At 50.7% G+C, this 24472-nt stretch overlaps 1 protein-coding gene across 1 annotated transcript in view; it reads left to right on the top strand.

The window, feature by feature from the left end:
• The first annotated feature begins 7733 nt into the window (after positions 1-7733).
• Positions 7734-24472, top strand: part of TMEM44 (transmembrane protein 44) — a 32833-nt gene continuing 16094 nt past the window's right edge. The window contains exons 1-8 of the mRNA XM_058556090.1: positions 7734-8116; positions 10745-10871; positions 12624-12717; positions 13839-14005; positions 14206-14292; positions 18271-18441; positions 19856-19984; positions 21742-21846. Coding sequence (XP_058412073.1) covers positions 7980-8116; positions 10745-10871; positions 12624-12717; positions 13839-14005; positions 14206-14292; positions 18271-18441; positions 19856-19984; positions 21742-21846 — 1017 coding nt within the window. The 5' untranslated portion in view covers positions 7734-7979. The remainder of the gene's footprint in view (positions 8117-10744; positions 10872-12623; positions 12718-13838; positions 14006-14205; positions 14293-18270; positions 18442-19855; positions 19985-21741; positions 21847-24472) is intronic.

The raw sequence follows: 24472 nt of genomic DNA on the forward strand, positions 1-24472 counted from the left end.
GGTCTGAATGGTGAGATTTTTTTCGGGGGGGATGGCGTGGATTTTATATTAATATACATATCGGCTACTTCTAAAGTAGGCCACTAACAGTATTAATAATTAACAGTATTATAATGTTTTATATGAGTTATAAAATATTAGAATTTTTTAAAAGATTCTTAAGTCCTTGGTAATATTCAAAAAAGGGAGAGGAAGGGAACTGTTGGGAAAGCACCCCAGTTAAAAAATGTAGAAGGTGGGGCCGGCCTGGTGGCATAGCAGTTAAGTGTGCGCGCTCCGCTTCAGCGGCCCGAGGGTTCGCAGGTTCGGATCCCGGGTGTGCACTGATACACGGGCGTGCACCGATGCACCGCTTGTCAAGCCACGCTGTGGCGGTGTCCCATATAAAGTAGATAAAGATGAGCACAGATGTCCTTGGCAAAAAAGAGGAGTATTGGCATGGATGTTAGCTCAGGGCTGATCTTCCTCACAAAAAAAAAAAAAAAAAAAAAAACGTAGAAGGAATGATAGAATCACCATGTTGTAACCATCAATGAAATGGATTCAAGCAAAGACCACCAAAGGATGCTGAAACCACTGAGTGAATTGCCACCCTTGGGGACCTGGAGAGTCACCCTGTTTTAAAGTGTCACCCACTGCTTCTTAAGTACAACGGGAAGAGTGCCAGTTACAATGGAGCCACCTAGCAGACGCCACCTTACACAAGACATCAAACTCAACATCACTGGGGCTGCATCAGCCTGACGTTCTGTGCCTCCTGATGCGGTGCTATAGGAAGCACACAATGTCACCTTGTTCTGTTTTTGCAAAAACATTTAACCTCAATCTAATGAGGAAACAATTAGACAATTCCAGATTTGGGACATTCTATAAGACAAGGGACTTAGACTAAAGAGACACACCACTAAATGAATCCTGAACCGAAAAAAACCCCCACTATATTGGACATTATTGGAATGAATGAGTACATTTTAATGTGGATTACATATGAGATAATATTGTATCAGTGTAATAGAAGTGTGGTTGTGAGGAGAATATCCTTGGAGACATACATTGTTGCATTTAGGGGTAAAGTGTCATGACACCTGTAGTTTCAAATGGTTCCGAGCGGAGTGAGAGAAAACAAAATGTGGCAGAATGTTAACAATTGGTGAATCTAGGTACTCTGTCATCTTTTCTGCAGTTTTGAAATTTTTCAAAATAAAAAAATTGGAGAGTGAGAGGGCATAAGAATAGACAGTTAAATGCCATAATGGCTCAGGAGCCATCTAGAAGAACAGACAGAATCGGACCAGGAGACTAGAATCAAATTTTCTTTTTAATACCATCCAGTCGATTCTTACCCCTAGTGACCCTGTGTCCAGCAGAGCAGAACCCTGCCTGGTCTTTTTGCGCCATCCTCTCACCTTCCGGCGCTCTATCAGACAATGCTCCACCGCTATTCATAGGGTTTTCATGGCCAACTTTTTCAGAAGTGAGTGGCCAGGGCCCTCTTCCTAGTCTGTCTAGTCTGGAAGCTCCGCTGAAATCTGTCCACCATGGGTGAGCCTGCTGGTATTTGAAATACTGGTGGCACAGCTTTCAGCATCACAGCAATGGGCAGCCACCACAGTGTGACAGCTGACAGACAGGTGGTGTGGTTCCCTGACCAGGAAATAACCCTGGGCCACCACAGCAAGAGTGCTGTGTCTCAACCACTAGACCAACAGGGCTGGCCAGAATCAAATAGTTATCACAATTAACAGAAACGTAGTTCCTGTCTTTACCTTCGCTGGCTTTTGGGAAGTGGGGTTATCCAGTTCCCATATTGGCATGTGTGAACTTGGCAGGATGCTGGTTTCTTTCTGAATTGTAAACTGCAGTGAGAACTTATATTTCTTTTAAATAATTATTCCAATGCAAATATTCAAATACTGAATTCTATTTAGTTGGTTCTTTAAAGGTGAGTTTCCTCACTATTAGCATTCATTGATATTTGCCTCTTTAAAAATATAGGGCTTTCGGGGCTGGCCCGGTGGCACAAGTGGTTAAGTGCGCGAGCTCCACTGCGGCAGCCCAGGGTTCACCGGTTCGGATCCCCGGTGCACACCGACGCACTGCTTGGCAAGCCATGCTGTGGCAGCGTCCCATATAAAGTGGAGGAAGATGGGCACGGATGTTAGCCCAGGGCCAGACTTCCTCAGCAAAAAAAGAGGAGGATTGGCAGATGTTAGCACAGGGCTGATCTCCTCACACACACACAAAAATATATAGGGCTTTCCTTGATGTAGTGTGTCAGCATCTGTCAGTTCCATTAGCCCTTGTCTAGCTTCTGAGCATCACGAACTAAGTGACTTGCAGCAATCGGATAGTACTAATGAGCAACTTGAGGGGAAAAAGGGAAAAAGCCTTCACAAGATCATACAGTGAGTTGATGACAGAGTGTTAAACAGAGTCCAGGACCCCGACAGTCCCACCACCTGCTTCAGCCATGATGCTCCAACATGTCCACAATGGGACTGTTTAAAATTTGGAAATGCCAAATTTTAGCATTGATTTCTCTATATTTATAGCAGGCAAGTCAAACTGACACAGAGCTTTTTTTAACGTTACTGTTTGAGTAGTAGCCACAAGCCCTTCCTCTGATAATATATTTTACAAGAACATTGGCAGAAAGCAACGTGTCCTCAGAAGAGGAAGCTGTTGAGCTGCTGGCCTGTCCCTCGGCAGGTGGCTGGGACTTATGGCCACGCCTGCCCGCTCCTGCAGGACTGCCGGGTTGCTGCAGCCCTTCCTTCTTCAGGACAATGCCCGTGGGTGCAGTGCCTCTGCCAACAGGAAATGCCTATGAGCTGCGGAGGGAGGGCATGTGTTAGGATCCTCTTGTTAGTTTTCCTTTTCTGCAAACTCTGGACCATGGCCAAAAACATTGTCTTTAGCTTCTGGGTGGGGCAGCTGCCAGGCCTCAAAGGAGCCTGGAAAAGGAACTGATTCACTTCCTGAGGGCCGACAGACCTTGTGAAGAGCCCCATGGAAGGTACTGGGAGAATTTGGGAGGGGTCCTAACGGCAGGGAGGGAGTTGATCAGAATATATAATCCTAAGTGTTCCTACAGGATGACGTCCTGATTCCCTCTCGCTTCATCTCCTACCCTCGCTGCAGTCTCTCTGCTATTTGCTGGGGTCCACAGCCGTGCTCTTACCCCCTCCAGGAGGGCATTTGCAGGACTGGCGCCATGGCCTCGTTGCCAAAAGCAAACTTATTCTCCAAAGCCAGCTCATGCATTTCTTGAAAGCCTTCCCCACCACACCCACACACACAGTGTTAGGTGTTGCCAAAGCATTTTAAACACGCTCTTACTATAGTACATATCACATTATGGTCTGTTTAAAAATCAATGTATTCACCCAGTAAATATTTTCCTTCTCATGTGCCAGGCACCGAGCTGGGAGCTGAGGTTACGGGTATGAACTCAACAACCCTGGCTGTAAGACGCTCACAGCCGGGTAGAAAGACAGCTCTCACCACGCTTGAGAGGTGCCCTAATAGAGGAGGAGCGCAGGCACGGGGGCTTGTGCCCCTACAGCACCAAGACACCGAGGCAGTCTATGCAGGGACCACCGCAGGTGGCGTAGCTTCAGGAGGGAAAATCACGAGTTGTTTTAGACGTGCTCAATTAGACACGCAAGTGGAGATGTCGAGCAGGCAGTTGCCTATGAGTTTACAGTCTGGGAGGGCTAACCTGGAGATACTTGTTCAGAGGCAGAGGCCAAGGGACAGTATTTAAAGATGCTTTAAATGCTTCTGGCATCTGGTAAAGAACAGAACCCAGAACTGAGCTCTGTGTCTCCCTACCATGAGTTGACCTTTCTCTTCATATTTTCTTTGAACCACTTTTTTTAATGGATTTGAAGCTCTTCCTAGGAAAGACAATAACAATAATAATTTCCACTGTTGACATATGCCAGATGCTTTATCTGCAGAGTTTCTAATAATCACAGTAACTCTATGGGATGGGTACTATTATCCTCAGTTTCTAAGTAAGAATACTCAAGTGCAGAGGATCAGTGCTTTGCCCCAAGTCACAGCTGCAAGGAGGCATGGTGCTAATTTCAGTCCAAGAATTGCAGGCTAAGAAGCCCACATTCTTCCTGCTGCATCTTCCTCTGAGCCAACATGTCCAGTGACTAGGAACAGGTCCCCCCAGCTCCTCCACCCCTCACTGAGGGTTGTCTCCACAACCCAGTGTTTCTCAAAAGAATCTCCCAGGAAGCTTGTGAAAATGCAGTGTAGTAGGCTGAATAATGGTCCCCAAAGATATCAAGTCCTAATTCCTGGAACCTGTAAATATTACCTTATATGGAAAAAGAGTCTTTGCAGATGTGATTAAGGATCTTGAGACACAGGGAGATTATCGTGGATTATCTGAGTAGGTCATAAATGCAATCACTAGTGTCTTTATAAGAGAGAGGCAGAGGGAGATTGAACACACAGAAGAGGAGAAGGCAACGTGACTATGGAGGCAGGAAGCAGAGACTGATCAGAGTGATGCAGCCACAAGGCAAGGAATGCCAGCAACCACCAGGAACTGCAAGAGGCAAGACAAGGAATAGATTCTTCCCCCAGAGCCCCTAGAGAGAGGCAGCCCTGCCAACACCTTGATTTTGGTCCAGTGAAACTGATTTCAAACTTCTGTCTCCAGAAGTGTGGGGGAATAGATTTCTGTTGTTCTAAGCCACTAAGTTTGTGGTAATTTGTTTCAGCAGCTCTAGGAAACTAATCCCTGCAGATTCCAAGGACACATGCCCAGAGAGCTGGATTTAATAGGTCTGCTTTTTGACATCAGCCAGAGTAATTCCCACACCAATGATCCACAGACCACACCACCCCAATGCCCAGGCAGGGGACTCATAGGACTTAAACCCTTAAACTAGAGGGTTTTAATCTAGGGTCTTTTCCTCCATGGAATCCACAGTTGAATTTCAGGGGTTCCAATCTTAAAATTCCTTAAGATTTTAGGAGAAACTGTGTGTGGGTATGCACACATGTTCATATTTTTCAGGGATGAGGTTTTCTTCAGATTCTCAAAGGGGTCACAGAAAAGGTGGAGAACTAACTACTATTCTAAGAAAAAACTGTTGAGGTGTGTTGACCTGGTCCAGGGTGGGTGGGGAGGACTGAAGCAATGTTTAAATTAGGCCCACCTGGGGCCGGCTCCGTGGCTTAGCGGTTAAGTGCGTGCACTCCACTACTGGTGGCCCGGGTTAGGATCCTGGGCGCGCACCGACGCACCGCTTGTCCGGCCATGCTGAGGCAGCGTCCCACATACAGCAACTAGAAGGATGTGCAACTATGACATACAACTATCTACTGGGGCTTTGGGGAAAAAAAAGGAGGAGGATTGGCAATAGATGTTAGCTCAGAGCCGGTCTTCCTCAGCAAAAAGAGGAGGATTGGCACGGATATTAGCTCAGGGCTGATATTCCTCACAAAAAAAAATAATAAAATAAACTAGGCCGACCTTCCAAGGGTTTCTGCTGAACCTGAGGAAGACGAAAACCGTAATAAAGTCTTAGTCAAATTAAGTAGTGGTATTTTCAAGTCGAAACAAGACTGAGAACATAAGGTAGCCCTTCCTCAGGGCCAAGTGAGAGGGTGACACAAGACTGGGTGGGGTGTGTCCTCACTTCATTGAGATAGTGGAATAGATTATCTTCTGTGAGCAGTAGGCAGACAATGTCACCAGAGAAACCCAGGATCTAGGCGATCACACCATGGGAGATGGAGGCAGAGACGACCATTCATAAGCACAGAGGACATACACCAGAAGAACTCTCAGGGAACCAGAAGGAAGGGTTTCAGACTGTGGGTATTGATTGTGTATAGACTATGAGAAACTTCGGTTAAATATTATTTTCCTTTTAATTTAACCCTTTAATCTTGTCCTAGTTGGTATTCATTTTATATCACTTCATCTTAATCATTTTATTATTTTAATTTTGGCCCCTTTTGTTTAACAACATATTTTAATTTTCCCTTTATTTGCTCGATTGCTTGTTTAATGTCTCTCTCTCCTACTGGACTGTAAACTCCACAAGGGTAGAGACCTTGTCTGTTTTTCTCAAGAATGTGTCCCCAGCTCCTACACAATGCCTGACATACAGTGTTTCATTTCTCCTACGAGTGGTCATAAGTTTTTTAAATGAATGAACCAGTAAAATAGTGTAGCCACTTTGGAAAACAGTTTGGCTGTTCCTCAAAACTTTAAACATAGAATTACCATGGGACCCAGCAATTCCACTGCTAGCTATATGCCCAAGAGAAGTGAAAACCTATATCCACACAGAAACTTGTACACAGATATTCACAGCAGCCTTATTCATAGCAGCCAAAAAGTGAAAAAAACCCAACTGATGGAAGGATAAATAAAATGTGGTACCTCCATGCAATGGAATATTATTCAGCCATAAAAATGAATGAGGTACAACACGGATGAACCTTAAAAACATTATGCTAAGTGAAAGAAGTCAGTCACAAAAAGGTCACCTATTGGATGATTCCATTTATATGGAATGTCCAGAATAAGCAGGTTCATAGAGACAGAAGGTAGATTTGGAGTTGCCTAGCACCGGGAGTGCTGAGGGGGAATGGAGAGTAACTGCTAATGAGTACTGGGGGTTTTTTTTTGGTGAGTGATGGAAATGTTCTAAAATTAGATAATGGTGGTGGTTGCACAACTCTGTGTATATATTAAAATATTGTGGGGCCGGCCCCATGGCTTAGCGGTTAAGTGCGCATGCTCCGCTGCTGGCGGCCGGGGGTTCGGATCCCGGGGGCACACCAACGCACCGCTTAAGGCTGTGTCCCACATGCAGCAACTAGAAGGATGGGCAGCTATGACATACAACTATCTACTGGGGCTTTGGGGAAAAAAATAAATAAATAAAATTTAAAAAAAATTATAAAATATTGTGCACTTTAAAAGGGTGAATTTTATGGTATATGAATGAGATCTCAATAAAGCTGCTATTTTTAAAAATAAAAAAAATGAAATGAGACAGTCATGTCCTTCTTTAAGGACTTACTCAATTGACTAAACTTACTAAAGTTTATAAACTTACTAAAATCAACAAGGAAATTTAAAAATTATAATAGTAGTTTGTGTTCAAGAAAAACAGCTCAGTGTACCAGAATTGTGCGGCCGGTGCGGCTGGATGGCAGGGGACAGATTGCAAAGATCACTGGCCTCCTTGGCTGCTGGGGTCGCCTTCTAGGATGACTTCCAGAGTCTGGCTTGGGTGACTGAGTGGGGGCAGAGGGTGCCGTTGACAGCTTCAGAAAAGAGAGTGCGAGATGATGTGGGGGAGTTTGTTCACCGGCACGTTTGTTATCTCCTTCCGAGCCTCCCACCGCACCCTCTGTTTGCACGCGTTAACGATCAGGACCAAGCCCCACGCACCCCGGGATCCCCAGCACCCAAGCGCTTCGCCAGGCGCGAAGTACGTGCATTGTTTGGCACAGAAAATGCGGTGGGTTAATGAACGGACAAAGTGCCTTAGAGTGACCCGGTGGGTCACTGTGTTCCACTCTGGCCGCAGGGTTTGCGGATGAGCCACAGCGCAGGGGTCCGCCAGCGCGCCGCCGCCGCCGCCGCTGCCTGGGGGGCGGGGGCCGCAGCCTTTGTGCCAGTCTGCTCCCGGCTCCCGCCGCTGGGGGGCGGCCTCCGGCCCGCCGACCCCCAACAATAGCGTGGGGTGGGGAGCCGCTCGGTCCCGGAAACTTTTCCCTCGTGTCTTGGCCGCCGCCGCCGCCAGCGCCCGGGAGCGCGTTGCTGGGCGTGCCCATCCCCGGCCCGCAGTCGGGGCGCCTGGCCGGGGCCGCCGCGGCGGAACCGCACCCAGAGAAGGGGGCGCGGGGCGGCAGTGGCCGGGGCTGCCCGCGGCCGGGGGAGGCTGCCCCCCGGGCCCCGGCCACTGGGCCGGGCGGAGCCGAGCCGTGCGATGGGGGAGGCGCCCAGCCCTGCGCCCGCGCTCTGGGACTGGGACTACCTGCACCGCTGCTTCGCCCGCCACCGCGTCTGCATCTCCTTCGGCCTGTGGATCTGCGCCTCCTTCTGCTGGATCGCCACCCACGCGCTGTAATGGGGACCGGGGCTGGGCGGCGCCAGGGTGGGGGGCCGGGTCTGCCGCAGGGGGAATGGGGCGCTCTCCCCCTGCTAACTCCCTCTTGGAAACCTAGAAGGAAGGGGGCAGAAAGGGAGGATGCAGGAGGCAGCACAGTTCCAGGATCGAAACTAACATTTCGCTGTAGATTGAAGTCGGATGCTTCTTTATGGATTCCACGCACAGGCAGGGAGGCTGGGCTGCGAGCCAGCACGAGGAGGCTGGGAGGCGCGGTGGATGGGGCCCTGGACGGGAAGCCGTAAGTCCTAGGTTCTGTTGTCAGCCTTTCCCCACTGACCCGCGGTGTGAGCTGGGCAAGCGATAAAACCCCTGGGCCTCATTTTCCCAGGGGATAAATGGGGATGATAACTCATAGGACGGATGAGAGGATTAAATGAGTTACTACCGGTAAGGCTCTTAGTAAGTGCTCATCAAACATCGTTATTATTGCTCTAGCTCTACCACCAACATTTGGCAGAGGGCAAGGACCTTGGACAAGTCTCTCGATGGTTCTGGCCTCAATTTACCCAAGGCCTTCTTAGCTGGGAAGGTGGTGATGATCTGCCTCTGGCCACGGCCTTTGCCCTGGTCTGTCCAGCATCTGGAGTGGTTTGGCCAGGTGGTCACCATAACCTGGGTTCTAAGGGTGAAGTCTGGCTGAAGTTGGCCTCCAGGTCTTCGGCCACCCTGTCCCAAGCTCGGAAACCCACAGGCTAGTACAAACAATGCCCAGGATGGTGCCACCCAAGTATTCCCTGGCAGAGCAGAAAGGACCAGCACCCTTGGACAAAGCTGGCACCACTCACCTTAGGCACTTGACAGATAGTCCCCCAGGCTTGGCATTGTTGCAGAGATTCTGCAGTCCCACTGACCAATCACTGGAAAACGAATAAAAAGACACCACGTTTACTGTGGGCTAGTGTCACATTCATTCACTGATTTAATCCCTGCCACAACCCCGCAGGTAGGGACTATTATTACCCCCTTTTAGATGAGGAAGCCCGAGGTTCTGAGAGGTTAACTACCTTGCCCAAGTGAATGGAGAGAACGGAAACCCCAGATCCTATTAGAAAGGGGTGGGCTTGTGAGGATTCAAGTCTCCAGATCAGAGGATGGGAGCTAACAAGGCACTTCATGTGCATTACCTCATTTGTTCCTCCCAGCTGCCCTCTGAGGTTGGCATTATTAGATATCAGACTATTTGATTATTAGACTAAGGCCTGGAGAGGTGGAGCACTCCCTCGAGAATGCCCAGCTGGTCAGTCTGAGAACAGAGCCTCTGCCTTTTCCCCTGCCTCAGGTCCGGAGACACCCATCTGTTTTCAGGACTTCACTCTCCCTGAACCCCCATTTGTCTTTGGGGGCTGTGTCTCCTCCGAGCTGTGTGTGGGCTGAGTTATAGTCTGCCTGGGATCCCTGACCCCTGAGAGCTGGGGAAATGGCTGAAGAGCAACAAGGTGCAGAGCAGAGCAGAGCCTCCACACATGCAGCCAGAGGCCCACCATAACCCACCTCATCACCAGCCCTCCCCAGATGGGAGGGCTGAAATAATTCTTTCTGATCTGGGTCCAACTCAGAGAGTCTCTAATGTGGAGTCTCCACTCTGAGGCCCTGCATCACTCTCAGGAACCCAGGACGCAAATTAAAGGTTGATGTTCCTGCTGTGAGCTTCAGGCCTCATCTGGCAGGTCAGGGAATGTTTGCGAACCCCGAATAGCCTCCCTTCCTCATCCATTGTTCCCAAGGGCTGGTGCCCAGAACGCGCCCAACAGTCCTAAGGATGTGGAGTGAGTACCACCCTGTGGTTAAAGGTAATGAAACCGGAGCGGCAGTCATGCCTCAGTTTCTCCATAGAAATGCAGCAACATTGTTTCCGGGATCCAATCAATGATGCCAACCGAGACCTCTGACCTCATCCAGCCTGTCCGCCTCTCTGTGCTTGTTCCTGGGTGTGCTCGGGGGGCGGGGCGGGGGTGGTGGAAAGAGGGCAATAGCGAGAGAAGCCAGGAGTGGGGGACTCTAGGGGGAGGTCAGCCCACAGCACCATGGCATCTTCAAGAAGTTTCGCTCTCCCTGTGTGTGAACAACACACACAAATGAAATCAATCTGGACGCGGGCGGCAGAAGCCAGGCCAGCCCACTGCACAGAGGGATTAGAAGGGTTTCACTTTAATTTCAAAGACACAAGTTGCCTTTTTAATTTAGGCAGGGAACTCTGCTCTGCAGTTAACTACCATTGTTGGGTTACTTTTATAACTCTCCTGTTTCCTTTCAAAACATAACCGGACAGCTAGTTGTCAGCACTGAGTGGTGGGTCATTAAATTGAGTTGGCCAGGTTTATAGGAGGAAAGAAATTCTTCTTTAGAGGCGAGTGTCTCCAGGTTTCGTGAGGTCTGGCTCCCGCCGTGGGCTTGTTGACCGCAGGCTCGCGGAGTCTTTGATCCTTTCTTTTCTCATCTGTAAACTAAGTTCAGAGACACCTGCTGAATACCTGGGGGGGAAGGGCTTCATAAGGACACAAAATCACAATGCCCTTTTCAGACACTACTTTGGGAGCCCAGACTCATGGCTCCCGTGTTCTGTTTATACTCCTCTCACTCAGGCTTCTCTATCTGAGATGTGCAAAGAAATCCAGACGGGACCAGACGGCGCTGTGTGCTGCGTGCTGCCTCCTGACCAGCCTGTGTGACACCGTTGGGGCGATTCTGGCCAGACAGCTCACGATCCAGGTGCGTCGGGCCCACAGTTGACCGTGGCTTCTGTCTTGTTCTTTCACCACGCGAGGCACAGTTTCGCCTCAGGGCCCGAGCCCTTGCTGCTCTCTCTGGCCCCTCCAGTGCTCCTGCCCCGATAGCCACATGGCTCACTGCTCACCTCCTTCAGTTCTTTACTCAAGAGTCATCTTCTGGGGCTGGCCCCGTGGTGTAGTGGTTAAGGTCCAGCACACTCCACTTCAGTGGCCCGGGCTCGCAGGTTCAGATCCTGGGTGGGGACCTACACCACTTGTCAGCCACACTGTGGCGGCATCCCACATACGAAATAGAGGAATATTGGCACAGATGTTAGCTCAGGGCTAATCTTCCTCACACACACACACACAAAAAGTTCTCAATAAGGCTTCCCCCCACCACCCATTTAAAAGTGTGCCCTACCTCTACCACACACACTCCGGACCCACTCATCCTACTCTGTGTACTTCCATAGCGTACCCTCTATACACCATGTACTTTACTTACTTGTTAGTTTATTGCTTCTTGTATGTTAACCCCTGCCAGAAAGTCAGCTCCACAGCGGCAAGAATTTGTCTTCACCACGGTATCCGCATCACTTTAAACTGCGGCTGGCACAGAGTCGATGCTCCATAAACAGTGACTGTCCCTGTGACTGATTTAGAGCCTGGGGGTCAGCCCTGCTCACACAGGGGTGGCTGAAGCCTTTCCCACGTGGTGATGTGGGCTTTGGAGCAAGTGTGAAACAGGTTCAAGTTTTCCCAAAGTCTAGGCCCTCGAACAAACCTGCCTAGAAGGGGTCTATCCCGAAACACACATCCCAAGGAGAACCTGGTGGGCCCCACTGTGGGGGCCTCTTGGGGCGGGTCCTAGCCTTGTGCCCACCCAGATAGACATGAAGGAGGGCAGCCTGGTGGTTGGGACACAGATTTGGAGAGTTCTAGATGCTGCTTCGAGCAGTTTTGTCTCAGAAAAGCATCACCTTTCATTTTGGGTGCCCATTCTCATTAGCTGATGGAATATAATGAGGCCAGCTCAAGTCCAATAATAACAGCTGATATTTATTAAATACTTAACTACGTACTTGGCACTAAGAGCTTTCCATGTATTAACTCATTTAATGCTCAAATCATCCTATGACATGGGTGCTCTCTCTCATTACCGCTGTTTTGCACATGTGGAAACTGAAGCATAGAGGGGCTAAATAACTTCTCTAAGGTCACCCCCTGGTAAGTGGCAGTGCCAGGATTCAAAGTCCAGAGGACATGCTCTTACCACTAACCCCACTGTCATGGTAGCTGGGGTATTTATAGGTGGGGGCATTTTACTTTCCTCCGGGCACTGGTCTAAGCACTTTCCATGGATTGGCTCATATAATCTGCTTAACAGTCCGTGAGGGGGACACCGTTATTATCCCTGTCTTACAGATGAAGAAACTGAGGCCCAGAGGAGTTCAGTGGCCAGAGTTACACAGCAGAGACTAACTGTGTGGTGGAGAGTGGAGTAGGAAGCGGAGGGCTGGGTTCTCCCATCTCTGCCGATGGGCCTCTGCATAAGGGGATAGGTCATTTAAGCACCCCATCTCCCCATCAGTCAAATGGAGGCGATAATCAACATTCCCGGGGCTAGTAGGAGGCTCCCTGGAAGGACTGCATTGGTGGCTCACATGTGGTAGAGGGGATCCCAGGTGAGAGATGCTGTCGTTGCTGGAAAATGTTTCAACACCGAGACTCTGTCTCCGTTTGCTCCCAGGTTTTCACTGGTGCCTACCTAGCGGCTGTTGACTTGGGGAACTTTGTGTTCATTCTCTTCCCAGTCTGTGGCTCCAGACACAAGTCTAACTCGGGTGAGTGTGTCTTCATCCGTCAGTGCTCTGAGTGCCTACTCCTTGTCACACCTGTGCTGGGCCCCTGCCAGGCACAAGTGAATGAATGGGCTCCCTGACCTCAGCCCAGTCAGGGAGACAGGGCCCTAAACGATCCTTAGAGCTGCTAGTGAGGAGGTGTGTTCCCACTGTGGGCATCCGAGGGAGGGAAGAGGCTGCAGGTGTCAAGGAGGATGAGACGTTGGAACTGGGACTGCAGGGAAGGGTATTCCAGGTGAAAAGAACAGCGTGGGCAAAGACCAGGAGGAGGGATGGTGCATGGCTTTGGGGATGAACAGTGATATCTCAGTTTGCGAGTCTGGGGTGGCCAGACCAAGCCCCGTAACTTCCGGAAATGGATGCCAGGAGGGGACATGGGCCGAATCAGGCAGAGGGGGGCTGCAAGTGACTGAGATGGGATGAGTACCCTGAGTGTGAGGAGCTGTGGGGTTCCTGAGAACGGGCAGCAGTGTGCTTGGACCCTTGTCCAAAAAGGGGATGCTTGTGTCAGTGGGATAATGTGAGATGCCTGATGCTGCCTGATGCTGCCCAGTGGAGAGAAGTTCCTATTAGAATTGTTCAGAGGAGTATCTGTCTTATATCTCAAGGAGACTTTTAAAGACGGTGCTCTTCATCCTGCTCACAGTTCCGGTGCCCTGGCACGAATGCGTTCACTCATTGATGCCTTCCCCAAGCTTGTGCTGTTCTGCTCTGTGCCAGGCTCTGTGGATGTTATAGAAGCTGCCAGGGCACGATGCCTGCCCTCAGGGGTTCCAGTCTAGGAGAGGCGACACTGTGTGCACACAGATACGTCTGATAAAGGATAACATCTCCCCTGCCTTGAAACGTAAAACACTATGAGGGCCCAGGAAGGAGAATAGCGCTAGTTGTGGTGGGGGGACGATGGGAGTGGAGGAAAGACTTCTCCAGACAGGTGGCACAACCACAAGGCCTAGAAGGGTGGGGAGGGTCTGGCCTGTAGAACAGTGTGGGAACCCATTCTGGCATTGGGGCTGGGGTTGACACCAGTTCTTCCTGCGTGCGTGCCTGTCTGTCGAGTTCTAGATCCCAGGCGCACTGCGGGATTTTGGTGTCTATTGCAGGTCGGGGGTCCCGGGAGAGGAACAGGAGATGGCGGCTCAGGGCCAGCGTGTTTGCCCTGGCGCTGCCGCTGAGTCTGGGCCCAGGCTGGGCTCTCTGGGCCACTGTCCCAAAGGCTTCAGGCGTCGTCCGAGGGCCACAGCGGAGGCTGCTGGGAAGCTTTCTGCAGGTGAGGCTGAGCCAGCTCTGGGGGACCGCGGACATGGGGAGTGAGAGTCCCTTCCCTCCTCACAGTCCCAACAAATGCCCAGGGGGGAACAGGGTTAGGCTTTGCCATTGTTGGGAGGAACCTACTAAAAGCAAGAAAGGGTGGCTCTGGGATGCACGGGCTGTCTCCTCTGGGTGCTGAGTACATCACTGTCCCCACAGGATGACACTGAAATCCTCGGCTACCTGCTGGGTGGCATCGCCGCCCTCGGCTCCTGGGCTTCCCGGATGCCCCCACTCTCCAGAATCGTGAGCTTCGGGTTGGGGCTGGGACTGTGGGTCACCATGGCAGGTCTTAGGGCATCTGGGAGCATCCTCGAAGCTCCAGGTCACCCGGGCAGAGGGGTGACTCACTGTGTGTGTGGGTGTGTGTGTGTGTCTAGTGGGCAGTGGACCCAGGGGAGGTCCTGAGACCGCTAGAGCCTCTCACAGGGAGAGCCTGTGCATTCTCTCCATTTCTTGTAGCCAATGAAAAGCAGGCTCTCGGGAAAAAGCCGCTGGGGTTGGATGAAAAGTATCCCATTAGGGAATGAGGAGGTGATGGAGGAGAGAGTCATGCCGCTACTGGGGCTCTGTGTATTCGAGAGCATCTTATTGGCACATATTTCCAGGCATGTGGGGTGAGGGAAGCCCTGTGTTGGCCTGTCCTGGGGGGGATACAGACGTGGCTCGAGCTTGCCCTTGGGGAGCTTGGTCTCGTGGAAGACACAGAAATGTAAAGCAGGATATTTTAACTCTCTAAGAAAGATGGAATCAAATATTTGGGGTTTGGGGAGAAGAAGGAAAGACTGCTACGCTGTTCAAATGAGCGAGGAGGAAGATTGTTCACACTGCCAGGCAGTGGGGTGCTGGAGAGCCTCAGGTTGGCTCTGAAGGGAAGGTGGGATTTGAGGAGGCAGAGCTGAGGGAAAGAGGAGAGCGTGTGGGAAAAGCCACCGAGGCAGGAAAGCACCTTCGGAAGACCTTGGATATGTGAAAACTGCTCTGCTGGAAGGGCCTTGCTGACAGGAACAATGGCCAGGCCTAACAGGGAAGTCGTGGGCCCATCATTCAGTCTAAAAACAATCACTTGCCAAGAGCATCGTTTACTAGGAGTCCAAGGATAACAAGATTCGGGGATGGCAGGTGCTTACTCGATCATTTGTGGGAAGCTGCCGCCTATGCTGTGATGGCCAGAAACCCCACGGGGCCTGGGGCCTCACCAGCTAAGGTGCTGTCTCCAGATCAAGGGAGGGGAGAGTGGTGAGCACTGCACTTGGTTCAGCGACCCCTGGGATGGGTCTCCAGGGTGGCATGGGGCTGAGAAGCTGCCAGATCACATGAAGATTTTCGAAGGAACCAGTGCAGTGTCCTGACCATCTATATTAGTCTCTGGGGCTGCTGTAACAAGGTATCCCAAACTTTGAACAACAGGAATGTATTGTCGCAGTTCTGGAGGCCAGAAGTCCAAGATCAAGGTGTCAGCAGGGCCACGATCCCTCAGAAGGTGCTAGGGAAGATCTGTTCCAGGCCGCGCTCCCAGCTTCTGGTAGTTCCCTGGCAGGTGGCAGGGTGACTCCAGCCTTCACGGGGTGTTCTCCCTGTGCGTGTTGTCACGTGGCCTTCCCTCTGCATGTGTCTCTGTCCAGCTTTCTCCTTTTTTATAAGGACACAGTCATACTGGATTCGGGCTCGCCCTCATCTTAACCTGATCATCTACAAAGACCCTTTTTCCAAATGAGACCACATTCATGGGCTCTGGGGGTTGGACTTCATCTTTTTGGGGGACACGATTCAACCCATAACACCACCCCACCTAAAACAGCCGCAGGCCAGCCCCACCACCGTGTCCCTCACTCTGCTTCATTTTCTCCATACTGTTTGTCACAACCTGAAATTAGCTCCTTCAGTTATTTACCAGGTGACTGCCTGGTCCCCAGCAGAACATCAGCACCGTGAGAGCAGTGGCCTTGTCTGTTTTATTCCTGCTGTATTCTGGGTGCTGGGGGCCTGCCCATGATAGGTGCCAGCAGACACTTCTTAATGAGTGACTTAATCTGGCCGGGAAAAAAGGAAGCTCGTGGATGCAGAAGGGCTGTCTTGGGGCAGAAAGAGCAGCCTGTTCTCTGCAGTCTCAGAGAACAGAACCAAGACCAAGACCAGAACCAATAACCAAGAGGTTATTGGAAGGGCTGCTTCCCAACCAGTAAAAGAAAGAACTTCATGGGTTAGATGTTTTGCAAGTGCCTGGCATGTTGAGAGCAATCAGTATTGTTATTCCTACCTTATAACGTAGTGGGCTCCCCGTCACTAGAGGCGTTCAAGCGTGATGGCCCCTTGGCAGGAAGAGAGAGTGAGATTGCACTGGGATTGGGCTGGGCAATCTCTGAGGGGCTTCCAGCCCTGAGTGTCTCTGGTCCCTTGAAGAAGAGCCTAGAGCTAGGGTCCCCTTATTAAGGAGAAACCCAACAGAGTTTGGGCTGTTCTTGGAAGCCTAGCCAGTGTGGCCTCAGACCCTGGATCCCCCAGGAGCTGCTCCTAATTTACCCCAGGTGGGGGCACTGAGGAGCGGAGTGGCTGGATGGCTTTCGTGGGAGAAGTTCCCCTTCTCCCGGGAGTGAGTCCTTGAACAGGACAAGGTCTGTGGAACCCCACTGAGCAGTAAAGCCTCGTGCTGACGGCACATGGCTGCTGCGGGAGCTCTCGGAGGCACGGCCTGCTTCCAGCCCCAGACAGAAGTGCCGGGCAGCTGCAGGCTCTCTCGTCCCCGTAGCATTCTGTCCTGACCTGCTGGACGAGGCTCGCATGGGCTGGAGGAATTCCTGCTGCACCTCGAATCACCAAGCCAGTTCCATTCTTGAAGCAATTATTAAGCACCTACTCTGTGTCCAGCACAGCAGGCAAATAGAGCCCTCTAGGCCCTAGTACTGACCCTGGAGAGGGACTGGATTTTGAAGTCAGTGGGCACCGTGAGTGAGCTGCATGTGGGTGAGGGCAGAGGGCTCCTCCACACCCGGAGCAGCGCCAAGAGCAAGGCCGAGGTGCAAGAGGCCCAGGTCCCACCCCGGCCCTGCATGTCACCTCTCCTCTCTGGCCATCAGTGTCCTCTGTAAAATGGGGTGCTGACTGGGACGGACCTGCTTCCTGGGCTGTGGGAGGCGGGAAGCGCCGATGGGGCCAGCAGGCCAGGGGCCACCCTCCCGTCCCCGGCCCGGGTGCTGGCTCTATTCAGGGGACGACAGGAGAAGCAAGGGGGCCTGGGAACAAAAGCAGAAGAAATGCAGAGGGAAGTGGAACACTCTCGAGCAATCTTTTTGAAAGTTAAAATGGGGAAAATAGGCCAAAACATGTTTTTTCTCTTGAGTTTTTCCCATTCCCTAGCCAAGGCCTGTATATCTCTAAATACCGTCATCTAATGAGCAAACTAAATTATATACTATATAATTTATAATGTATATTAATTTAAATATACTATGTGATTATATATAATTGAAAGTATATAGTATTTGTGTGTATATGTATAAATGCGTATATCAAGTGACTTCATATCTGTAAAGAGTCCTTACGTTGTATTAATTACATTAGCTGTTGCATGTTTCCATTTTCTAACCAATATTTCCATTACTCATTCTCCAAAAATATCCCCTTGGCTTCAAAATTTCCAGAATGTTATCTCTACTTTTCCTGACTTTTCCCGTTGTCCTGGTTCAGAATTAATGGTCCCAGGAAGAGAGAGTCGGGCCTTGGCTCTTCATAATTCTTGAGAATTCCCTCACATTCTTGCAGCTGACATTCACGAGCCACCGCCTGGTGTCAGGTGCCAGGGGCACTGAGATGGCGAGGACCCCAGCCCTGCTCTCGGGAGCCCTCTGTCTGTTGAGCAGATGGATGTGTAAGGAGCTAAGTCATGATCTGGGTGAAAGACACTCTGCCAGAGGGATGTGTCCTGTGTGATGGGACCTGGAAGAGGGAGTTACTCACTCCCCTCAGGGTAGAGATGGTAACCAGAGTTTCCCAGAGTTGAGTTGAAGTCAGGTTCTGAGGGATGAATAGGAGTTCACCAGGCAAAGTAAGCAGCAAAAGCTAGAAGCCCAACAGAGGCAGCACCCTTGGGGACTGGCCATGGGCAGAGGGCTTGCCCTCCAACCTGCTGTGCCACCAGGGGCCTGGGTCTTAGATTCCAGCTCCAAGGGAGCTGTGGAGGCTGGAGTGTTCCTCCGGGGCCAGCCCCCTCCTCTCTCTGCCCAGTGCCAGGGTAAGACGTTTCCCTCCATCCACCTGTGGACTCGGTTCCTGTCTGCCCTGGCTGGCCTCCTCTACGCCTCAGCCATCGTGGCCCATGACCGGCGGCCTGACTACCTGCTTCGGGCCACACCCTGGTTCCTGACCTCCCTGGGCCGTGCCTCGCTGGACCTTGCTGTATCCACCCCAGGCCCGGGCTTCACTGCCTGTGTCTTATCTGTTCCTGCCCCTCACGCGCTCCTTCCCTCTTGTTAGATGGAACTCTCTCTCAGCGGCCAGGGAGGTGGGTTGAAGCCTGGGGCAGGCAGACACAACTGCAATCTGCAGTTTTATGTTTTGTTTCCTTTTAAAAAAAAAGAAGAAGAAGAATTCTCTCTTGGCTGGTGCTCTGTGAAACAGCAAAGGGGAGTGTGAGGCTCCTGGCCCTGGGATCAGAAGAGCCAGCTTCCCGTCTCGGTTCTGTGTGGCCCGGGTCGGTCCCTACCCTCTGTGAACCTGTTATCCTCATCTCTGCCTTGCTTTCTCACAAGGCCGGGAAGGGGCTTTGCAAGCGGACCTGCCGTGCGGGGGTGGTCATTCCTGTCTGTTCTCTTTGGTCCTGGAGCCTGGGGTGGGGAAGCAGAGGGAAAAGCTGGCAGGGGCTGCCCTTCGTCAGTGGCTGCTGAGAACTTTCCTGCTTCCCTGGGGGGCGTTGCCTGACACCCCAGTGACCTTGACATGAGAGCCTCAAGGGCAGGCTAAGCTCCGACAGTGGGCAAGTAGAGACGCAGGCAGTGGGTGATGGCTCTGCTGTGGTCGTGGCGTGCGTGTGGATTTAGCACATATAGTTCCGAAACTAGGACGTTCTCATGTACTGTATGAGTTTCCTAGGGCAGCCGTTACAAGTTGTCCCAAACTATGTTGCTTAAAACAACAGAAATTTATTCTCTCATAGTTCTGGAGGCTGGAAGTCCACCATTGAGGCAGGGCCCCACTTTCTCCAGAGGCTCTAGGGGAGAGTCTTTCCTTGCCTCTTCCAGCTTCTGGTGGCTCCTGGTGCTCCTTGGCTTGTGGCTGCCTCCCTTTAATTTCTGCTTCCATCGTCACGTGGCATTCTCCCCTCTGTGTATCTGTGTGTCTCCTCTTCTTATACAGACTCCAGTCATGGGATTTAGGGTCCATCTTATTCCACTATGACCTCATCTTAACTAATTATATCAGCAAAGGCCCTATTTCCAAATCAGGTCACATTCTGAGGTTCCGGGTGGATATGGATTTTGGGGGAACGCTATTCAACCCACTACCTGTACTGTCCCTGTAAGCCAAGCCCTTCAAAGAAGATGTTTTCAAAATGCTTTTGTTCAGCAGCATTTACTAAGTGCTTGTCAAAGGCAGGGTGTTGCTGGGTGCTGGGCTCTCATGGGTTGGGGGACATAGAGAGAGCCAGACCTGGCCCTTTCCTCAGATGAGCTCCTGTCTGTTCTGGAGCCAACACAGCAGGAGAACACCAGGGAGGGAGAGAGCCCGGGGTGGGGCCCGTGGGGTGCAGAGATGAGGCAGCAGTGGGCGGCTGAAGTGCTGTGTATCCTTGGGCCTTAACTCCACTTCTCAGATCATCTTCCTTTCCTGCGTGATGAAGAGCAAGATGAGGCGGGCCTTAGGATTCACCTCTGAAGCCAGAGAGATCCCCGACACGCAAGCCCTCTTGACCTGTGCAGAGAAAGAGGAAGAAAACCAGGAGGCGAGGAATGAGGCAAGGTCTCACTGCCTGGAAAACCGCTGGTCTCACCTAAGTGTTCGCGAGCGGAGTGGGCAGAGGCGGCAAACCTTGCCAGGGCCAGGCCGGGGAATTCTGGGGGTCCCTCTGAGCTTGGCCAATTGGTCACTTTTAAAAACTACTTTTTTTTTTAACACTAAGGGTGCCCTGAATAAACAGGATCCTCCATTCTCCCAATTATAACACTTTTTAAAGAATTTTTTTCATCACTTAATAAACTTTAATATATTTTTAGCAGTGTAGATGAAACAGTCAAACGTCCACTCATGCTATTTAGTAATTTACTTACTCATATATGTATTTAAATTCACATAATACATAAGTTAATATATTGATTTAGAAATAATGTGATTTTTGCCCTTATATTGCATAAAAACATGTATTCCCATTTTTGTATGCATCTTTGACATCTTCATCATCACCACCACTAACATGGCTTTTTTTTTTTTTTAAGATAATATTGCTAAAAAGTTGATCTTTAAAAGTGTTGTTGACAATAACATAACATCCACCATTTACAATTAGTCATACACCAGTTAAGAGTATGTCTTGGGTAACCGTGCTTGTCTCCTTCCTTTACTGAGTTAATCAGGTGACCTCTATCAGTAGCCAGAACTTATCCTAACAGAGGCACTTTGCCTTTGTCAAAAGTCCTTGGTGCCAAATAATTGATAAAGTACCTTATAATACAAGAGAGCTTGTAAGGACTTGATTGTTAAGCAGCTCCTTCTTTTCTAAGAATTTTTTGAGGAAGAAATCTTGCCTATTATCTGGGCTCTCACCACCTTAGTTTCCTCTTTCAGAGAGTGGAAATGAGATAGTGAGTGAACCGAGTCCACTGGCTGGGACAGGGTGCAGGGGAGTTAGGGAGGCCACAGGGGACATTCAGACAGATAAAAAGGAAAACTACTCCTCTGAATGTTCTAGGCTTAACAAGATAGTGGTGCGTGTGACCAAGGTAAAAGGGTTTATATAGGTGCTTGGACCAAAGATCCGAGTTCCCATGAAGGCTATAATGAGAGGTCATTTTCATTCCTTTCTGGAAATTTTTATGAAATTATATCCCAAAAGGGAGCTAAACTATTTAGAGAGAACTCTGTGTCTTAGTGCTCTGAAGGGACGAAGGAGAAGCCTTTGCAGTCTCTTCAGCAGTCCTGACAACAGTGGTTCTCAAAGTGTGGTCCCTGGACCAGCATCGCCTGGGAACCTGTTGGAAATGCAGATTCTAGGGCTGTACCCAGATCTACAGAATCGGAGACTGAGGGTGGGGCCCAGCAATCTATATTTTAGTGTCTACCTGGGGCTTCTGATGCACACTAAAGCCGAGAACTGCTGCTTTACAAAAGCAATTATTTAGCACCTACTGCAGTGGTTCCCACACTTTGCCATATGTTAGAATCATCTGGAGACTTTTAAGCTCTCCTATGCCCAGGTCACATCCCATACCAATTAAACCAGAATGTCTGGGGGTGAGAGGTGAACACCGGTTGTTTTGTTTTTTTAGATGCCCAGTGATTGCACTGTGCAGCAAACTTTGGGAACCACTGACCTACTGTGACCTCAAAGAGATAAGATGTATCCTGTAGGAGCAGCAAGTGAGCTGTGCCATAAAAGAACAAAATACTTTAGGGGTTCTTTGGAAGAAAACAGGACCTTGTTCTGAGAAAACATCTCCTAACTTTAGGACTTCTCCTTTCTGTCTCTCCCTCTCCACTTGAAAGAATGCAGATTGGGTGCCTCTCATGACACTGCCCCACTGCAAGCCACTCAGGACGATGGCAGCCATCAGTCGCTACATGGAGCTGACCATCGAGCCAGTGCAGGAGGTGAGTGGCCACAGCTGGGTGTCCAGAAGATGGGAAGTAGTCATAGAAGGCTTCTTGGAGGAGGTGACACTTTAGCTGCAGGATGGGCAGGATGAGGCAGGGAGACATGTAAGAAGAGGAAGGAGCTCTCCAAGGCCTCAGTGGAGGGACCGATGGAGGGGAATTCGGGAGATGACAGGGTGGAAAGGGGGCAAGGGTAAGATCACACACCTCGGAGGCTGACCGTCATCCCGAGAGTGATGGGAGTCCAGGAGGCTTCAGAGCTAGAGACCCAGGGTCAAAAGTGCATTTTAGAGCTGTCACTCAGGCAAGGTTAGGGGGCGGGGGCTAGGGGAGAGGAGACTAGAAGCAAGGCGGTCCGTGAGGGACAGTTGTAAGTCCAGGAAAGAGATGGAGTGGCCTGAGCCAAGGCTGGAGCAGATGGAGAAGCAGAGATGGAGTGGAGAGAGTTGGAGGGAGAGCGTTGGGGGGGGGGGTGAGAATGTGGGGTGAGCGAGACCGAGGGCTCCAGACGACCCCCAGGGTCTGGCCTGCACGCGGGGCTCCTCAGGAGGAAGAGGGTTGGAGAAAAGAGGGAAAGAGGTGAGAAGAAGTCCGCTCCGTCATCCCGCTACCCCACAAAAACTCTTCTTGTCAGAGTTACCAGGGACCTCCAAATTGCTAAATCCCGGCGTCATTTCTGTCCTAGTTGGGATTCGACTCATTTGGCCACTAGCTGCTTCTGATTTCTGGGGCCCTCCCTCTCCTGCCAGCCCTCACAGGTCTCCTTCCCCATCACTTCTGCTGGCTCCTCCTGGGAAGCTGGGCTTGAAGGTTGCAGGACCCCAGCTCTGTCCCAGGAGGGCTCCCCTATCTTGGTGCACTCTTCCAGTCTCATAGTCCCATCGCTCTGAATCCAGCTCTTGCTCATTTCCCCAGAGTGAGTCTCCATCCTCTTCCTCTCCCTGAATTTCAGTCTTGGCTGCCCGGCTGCCTATTCAGCCTCACCACATGGCATCCCACACCATGTCCAAAACAATCCTTGATTTCCATGCCCAGACTGGCTCCTCCCCCATCTTCCTCATCTCAGTAAATGACACGACTGTTGGCACAGTTGGTCAAGCCCCAAATTCCTCTCCTCCCCCCGCTACACGCCCATGCCCGTGCAATCCCTTGCGAGTCTTGTAAATACTTCTAAAATAGACCCAGCAGCCTCCTAACTGGTTTTCCTCTCCGCTGCTATTCTGGTCCCAGCCTCCGTCTGCAACCAGCTGCCAGAAGGGTCTCTTACAAATGTAAATTACATCTTGTCCTTCTTTTGTTTAAAACACTCCTCTGCCTTCTCATTTCATGCAGAATAAAATCTCAGCTCCAAGGCCCCACCAGCCCAGTGCTCACTATCTCCCTGTCTCTGGTTTGCTCCCCGCTCGTCTGTCTCTGGCTGCACAGAATTTCTCTCCATTCCTCTGCCTAGAATGCTCTTTCTCCTGATTTTTTTACGTCTTTCTTGTTTTCAGTTTAACTGTTACTTCCTCCAGAAGCCTTCCCCGACCACCCATTCAAAATCGCCTCCACCCTACTGTCATATTAATTTATTACCTTTAAATGCTCTGAAAAGCACTCATCACTACTTTTGCTTTGTTCGCTGTCTGTCTCCTGCTGGGATATAAGCTTTGTCTCCTCCTGTGTCGGTTGCCTGGACCCCGGCGTGTTAGGTTATTGGCTCTCCGTAAAGGTGCGTTTGGAACACAGAGTCCAGGGACAGAGGCCCCGCGGAGGTGGCCGCGGACACACTGGCGCTCGGGGAGAGTGTGGGCCTGAGAGAGGTTTTACTCTTTGTTGTTGCTGTTCCTCGGGAAGTGGTGCAGATAACCCTGTGTGAGATGTAAGTGAAGGTCAGAGAGATTCAGAGCATGCTTTCACAATGAAGTGCCCACTGCGGCATTACGCCCTTCTTCCGATGGGGGTGGTGGGTGACGGGAAGCCCCCGGGAAAGCTCAGAGAATCCTGGCAGCATCCGGCCAAAGCTTGGCACTAGGCAATTTTTAAATCATGGAACTTCTGAAAAATAATAGCGCAAAAGTTGCACTATTAACCCTTCCAGTGCCTGAATCTTGAGTGGATTCCTGCTGGGAAACAGACTCCATGAAGGAGGAGTGGGTTCCTCCTCCGTTCTCTTCTGCTGGGGCGTGCCAGCACATTTTTGAGCCCATACTTCTGTTCGGGCTCTTCCTTCTGTGTCCACTAGAGGGCGAGAGGTGTCTCCGAGCCAGCTCCTTGCAGCCCGGAGCCCACCGTCCAGCCTGGGCAGGAATCCTCCCTCGTCTCTAGGGCCTCCATCCCCTGGTACTCAGTTTATTGAGGGTAACTCCTTGTCAGGCTCTGAGTAAATAATAGCCAACGCTTCCTTGATGCTTAGTGTGGGCTAGGCTACTGGTCTAAGTGCATTACGTAGATTAACTCTTATAAGCCGGGCAGCCAATCCCTGAGGTAATATCCTCATTTTACAGATAAGGAAACTGGAGCACAGAGAAGTTAAGCAACTTGCTCCAGGTCACAGAGTTTGGCAGTGCTAGAATCAGAATTCAGACCTGTATCGACGGAGTATGTGCCCCTAACCACTGTACTATACTGCTTCTTCTTTGGC

Source organism: Diceros bicornis, chromosome 15 (genome assembly GCF_020826845.1).
Source record: "Diceros bicornis minor isolate mBicDic1 chromosome 15, mDicBic1.mat.cur, whole genome shotgun sequence".
Lineage (NCBI taxonomy): Eukaryota > Metazoa > Chordata > Mammalia > Perissodactyla > Rhinocerotidae > Diceros > Diceros bicornis.